This window comes from Aedes aegypti, chromosome 2 (assembly GCF_002204515.2).
Source record: "Aedes aegypti strain LVP_AGWG chromosome 2, AaegL5.0 Primary Assembly, whole genome shotgun sequence".
Lineage (NCBI taxonomy): Eukaryota > Metazoa > Arthropoda > Insecta > Diptera > Culicidae > Aedes > Aedes aegypti.
This window is the reverse complement of record NC_035108.1, coordinates 446,463,882-446,469,881: the sequence shown is the minus strand read 5'-3', so window position 1 is coordinate 446,469,881 and position 6,000 is coordinate 446,463,882. Positions and strand designations below refer to the sequence as shown.

General features: G+C 40.1%; 1 protein-coding gene across 1 annotated transcript in view; it reads right to left on the bottom strand.

Annotated features, from left to right (window-relative positions):
- Positions 1-3,668: 3,668 nt before the first annotated feature.
- Positions 3,669-6,000, bottom strand: part of LOC5573452 (ubiquitin carboxyl-terminal hydrolase 14) — a 44,103-nt gene continuing 41,771 nt past the window's right edge. The window contains exon 8 of the mRNA XM_021847965.1: positions 3,669-4,198. Within this exon, the coding sequence (XP_021703657.1) occupies positions 3,867-4,198 (332 nt within the window). The 3' untranslated portion in view covers positions 3,669-3,866. The remainder of the gene's footprint in view (positions 4,199-6,000) is intronic.

Genomic DNA, 6,000 nt, shown 5'->3' with positions numbered 1-6,000 from the left:
GTCCTTCCACTTTGCAAAATGTGCATGGTTTCTTCGAGGTCCGGGCACCCAAACTGCTGTTATCTGATTCACTTTCAAGGGCCACCGCAGTTTCCGTATGTGTCTGCACAAATACACGCTCCTTTGACTTCTGCTTCTGAACCTTCTCGTTACTAGGAAAATCGTCCGCTACATCGTAGGCAAGTTCTACTAAAGTGGACATGAACTCTCCAAATGTACTTAAATCCACGTTATGGCGCATGCTTTTGTAGGCTGACCACTTGAGCTTGTAATCGACAGGCAGCTTACCAACCAGATCATGTAATAACGATGGATTGGTAAGATGTGCTTGCTGTCCGGCGTTCTTCAGATGTTGCACCAAATTATCGACTACTAAACCAAATTCGATAATCCCATCCAATTCATTTATCCTTAAAGACGGCAGTCGACGGACGCGTTCCGTCATAGAACGGATGAGAGTCTCCGGTCTACCGTAACGCATCTCCAAGGTACGGATAACGTGTGGAACGCTTGCCGGGCAGAGCAGTCTACAACGAACAGATTCGAGAGCTGACCCCTTCAAACAGCGTTGGAGTCGAATTAAGTTTTCATCGTCCGAAAACCCGCAAGTGGAAGTTGACCGACGAAAGTTGCTAATCCAAATCGGCCATTCCTCAGGATTGCCTGAAAACATGGGCAAATCCTTACCCATCACCTGTCTGGCAGCCAGTTGTCGATTTGTCGGGCCATCCAGGTAGTCCTCGCTGTAGCGCTCTTGATTGACAGGCGCAACACTTCTCGGGACCGGTTGCTCACTCCTCACACCGAATCCTGCTTCACGTTGATCTGTTGAAACTCGAATAGGGGCACGTATATTCTGTCCTATTCCAGAAGCGTTCGGATGCACTTCCACGCTATGATGTTCGCTGTCATCTCCAGTGGATAAGAATCTTCCGCCAGCGTTGGACAAACGACTTTCACTTTCCCGTCTTCCACGAACGCTTGGAAGATCACGAGACACGAAACGATCGATGCAGTCAACACCACTCACTAAAAGTTTCAGGTTTTTATTACCAGTTATGACTCTGGTTCCGGAGGTTTCTCCCATACCCAGCTTTTCAAACTCGTCAACGAAATGTCGCTCAGCGAAATCATTCGTGCGAGCTTGCTGTACTACAGTTTTCTGATCGACTACAGGTTTTGTGGGGAGAAAATGCGAGGGGGAGACAACTTTATTGGGCGTGGTTAGAGGGTGTTGGTCTAAGCTCCTATCGTCCCTAATATTGATTGTAGCTTGATGGTTAGTTTTTTGTTCGACAAATACCTGCTTCGGACCATTACTAGGGTCGACTGCTGACGTGAACTCTGTTGATTGTCCCGCTGTCTGCTGCGTCGATTTCTTTAGCCAATCCTCCACCTTATCCTTGGAACCGGTATCCGTACCGATCGAACTACCTCTGCCACTGCCATACTCGGATGCCTGCCGGATTAACTTTACCTTCTCCTCCTCTGACTGCCTTCTTATCGCCATCTGCTGTTTCCTGTATTCGCGTTCCACTTCCATCTTCTTCTTTAGAGCGGCCTTGGCATCAGTGATCCTTTTCGCTTCGATCGCCAACTCCTTTTCCCGCAATTCCTCCTCAAGCTTCCGTTCGAGGTCCTGAAGTTCTTTCTCCGCTGCCAGTTCTTCTTCTCTTATTCGCTGTTGTTCTTCAACGGCCTTTAGCTCCAATTCCAGTCGAATCCGGGCACTCGATGTAGTACTAGCCTCACCCTTCTTCGACTTGCGGCTGACTTTGCTGCCGGTTGAAGACTTCGCCACCAGCTTCTTCGGCGGAACAGCTAAACTCTCCGGTTGTACTGCCGGCACTTTCGGTTTCGCACCTTTCTTGTTTGGTTCCGTCACACCAATATGGTGTTGATTGGTGTTCGGATCATTAGGGAGTTCACAGGATGCACATTTCCAACTGCGATCTTGAACCGTTGCATCGACCCGCGCACATGAATAATGATGCCATTCATGGCATGCATCACACGCCACCATATCATCGTGTTCGTCGGGCTTGGAGCATGAAGCGCAATTTCGTGGCATCTGCGAGTCATTCCCTTTATCCGCCATTGCTTATGCGGTGTTAAAATTCTAAAGGATGTTGTAACTGTTTTCTTTTAGAAGTCCCGTGGGTAAAACTCGAAGTTGGTTGGGACAGCTTTAGCTGTAATTAATTTATTTTATAATTGCTGTATGTTTTTGGATAACAAGTTTACTTACAATTTTAACAGTTCCTCCGTACTAATCCTTTAGTTTTACAAATTTAGCTAGTAGTATGTGTTTGATGTGTCGTAACTAGATTTACAAATTCATATTAGGTAAGTAATAGGTTTTTATATATGTTCAGTTTTACACTTACATTTAGGTTCAAATTCACTCAACTTCAAATTGAATACTAGCTTTAAGAAATTTTAGAAATCAAGAAATTTCTTTTTAAATCTACCACTAAGATTGAATCTCTCACAAATCTGCAACGTAATCGATCGTGATGTTTTGCCCTTTCTGACAGGTTTCTGTTCTTTGACATTTCCTCTCGATATTCGTATGCGCCCTGTGATAATTTAGGTACGTACGCGCCGAGGGATCTTCGTCGTCACACATGCAACAGATAAGAAGGTGAGAAAGAGAGAATTAGGAACAGTGATTAGTAATGAATAATTATGTAGTTTTGTTAGAATAATAAACAATTAAACAGCACTAATGAATAGCTTAAAAAATGGCATTACAGCATAGCTGAGCCTTTCGGATCATAAGACCGATGTATAAAAATAATTTGTTTCGAAATTGTCCGCGTGGTCTTCTAGTGCCCCTATTAGATCAGAATCAGTCATAGACATACATACCGAATGCTCGCCATGACCCTATGACCAACATTTGTATATGTATAGCCTTAGCTGATGTGGCTTTTCTAATAGGTAGTTATTTCACTCATTGATTGTCTTCAAAACCTTGTCAAGTATAGAAAATTGATTTTATTTCATTTATTATTACATTGAAACTACATTGTACTTATTGAGTATTAGGTATTATTTTATGTTTAGCACTATTGATATTATCAAGGCCAGAATTCCCAGTGAGTGAAGAATTTTATAGTACTAGAACACCATAGAAGATCGCTAAACATTACCTAATCATGGAACGGCTTTTTGTTCTATTATTTTAAGTAGATGCTATTGATCTCCCTTTGCTCCTATCCGCAACCCGGTGCACGCGCCCTGTTGGTTTTCGAAAACCTCATAGAAGATTACAAACCGTCAATGGCATTCCCAATTACTACCCCACATTGCACATTCAAGGGACTGACTGTGCTCCTAACCCACCCTCAGTTTGTAATCTTCTCGCCAGATTGAAATTATATTTTCCCGAAGTGAAAGTAATTTTGATGAGTGATAGCCGTACTATGCAGTAGTTTAACCAGAATCTTTAGGTCAGAAGACAAAATCTAAATTTTGTAATAAAAAGGTTGCCATTGCTTTGAAATTCACCCAACATCTAATCAAGGCTACTAACAACAGCGATCAATCATCAAAACTCATCGCTCCCTGGAAAATATAATCCCAAGCTTGCGCTTGGGATTATATTTTGCTTATAAAAAAGGACTTGGGACAAAATATCAGGAACAACGAAAAACATCAAAAAGTATTATTGATGGTCCTTTTTTATTTCAAAACAGGACATGTGGTAATGTATTGTTCGGTTAATCTTGTGTTATGATGCACTGCACTGAAAACTATAGAATATGCTCAAAAGAAGAAAAAGAAAAAGTTCAGCGTAGCCAATGATGGGAAATCATGCTTTTCTTGTATAACAAATATAGTACTTGCGGAAACAAACTTATCTAATCAACAGCCATTTTCTCGCCCGAACTTGTTTCCGTCGTGGCGGAAGCATCTCCACCGGCAGCATCGGTTGCAGTCTTTTCCTCATCAACCGGGATCTCCAGAATTTTGGGACCGTACACCAAGACGTAGGCACAGTGCCAATCACCGCCGCCAGACAGCTTCAGGATCGCTTCCGTATCCACCGGGGACACGTAGTCGTCGTCGAACTTGATCCACTGGTCACCCTTCTGACGAACCCATCCCACGTAATGCCCGGAAGAACTGGACCTTCCCTGGTGGGTCAGCACCGCTTGCAAGGTGTAATAACCGCTGTTGTTGCTACCCAAGTCTGTAAAGTATGATAAGGTTGTTTAATTAAATTTTGTAATGTATAGGGGCCATGTGGCATAGACATTGAGGGTGAAAGGTCGTTTGGCATCAGGCCATTGCAAGCTTGCTGAGAGAAATGTAATTGATAACATCCAAACATTTTAGTTTTTAACATGAAATGCTTCATGAAACTATGAAAAAAAAAAACACCTTTTGCAAGATGTTCCATCATTAAAATTTTTAAATTTATTGGCTAATTACCGTAAAGGGCCCTAATTCAGCGCATTGCCTAATTCCGCGCATTTCATACAAAATTATTTATATACGGAAATAGAGATTAATATTGCAGCAACTTTTTATGCCATTTGATGCTTCTTTCATTTAGAATAATTTTGAATCGCAAATAAAAGCAAATAAGACACTTTTTTGTGGCGTAAAAAAATAATCAGTGGAGGCCCGTCTAAGTAGACGCCATTCTTCTAATTTTCTTAGCGTCCGTGCTAAGACTGTAGGACAAAAACAAAAGCGATTTCTATATTGAAAATGTTTTATTTTTTATGCAATATTCAATGGAACTACTTGCTACAGATATGTTTCATAGTGCTTCTATGAAATCTTATTAAATATTAGCATAATTATTGAGTACTATCCAAAAAAGTATTGCGCGGAATGAGGTCACGGCTTTTTTCCATAATGCCCTAATTCCGCGCACTGTTCTTCATTGAACAACAAACAAGATAACCATGCTATATTCGTCTTCACATCTGCTATTACTCTGAAAAGTATCTTCATGCATAAATAAGTACGTTTCACGTACAAAGCGGAACATCTGGAAAGCCCACTTACAGGGAAAATAGAAGCGGCCGTCCAGAAACCACGTGGTCATTTTAGTGGGAGAAAAAGATTGTCCAATGATCAAAGTGCATAAAAATTTAAAAATTGTTGTGTGAACAATTCTGAAAATCCGAAAAATACCACGTGTTTTAGCCCCAACGGATTATTTTATACATCTGTGCACACAAAATTTACTTAACATTGTGAACCACATATAACATTGCCAATGTTGTTTGATTGCATATTAAACAATCCTTATAATCTTATTGAGAAAACAACAAATAAGGGTCTTTCATAAATTACGACGCACTCACGCACTCTAATATTTTGTACAGATTGTTTCTAAATACTAATAACTTTCCTGTTTAGTGAACAAAATAATTAAATTTTTAGATTCTATGAGATAATTTCTCAACCTAGAATAGGGCGTTCATATCACCCCATCGATAGAAAATCGACACGAAAAATGACAAATTTTGAAAAATTAATCATTCGTTAAAGTTTACGATCTAGTGTACTGATCTAGCGGACTTTGGGCCAAGTGTGCCATAGGGGAAAGTGTACCACCCCTGCTTTTTATAAAAACTACAATATATATTTTCTCTTTGAGTTTAACAATATGTTCCCTTATGGTTCACAATACAATTGGCAAAATATGTTGAAAATTGCTCTATTTTTCACGTATTTACATCGACTTGTGTAAAGACAACCAAATTTGAGTGGATTTTTATAAGATTTCGTTGTTTCTAAATAGCATGGTGAAAGGTAAATTATTAGCAGATTTTTCTAACGTGCTGTACATCGTGAAACTATTCAAATGTGTAAGTTATTGTGGCATTTGAAGTTATTTGTGGCACTAGTAATAGTTTCTAAAGTATAATAGGGGAATAATTGACATTTTTGCCCCCCAAAGTGATTGTTTATCAAAATATTCAATAATAACATGTTTTTCGGCTTATTAAGTACCGTTCTACATATCTACATCAA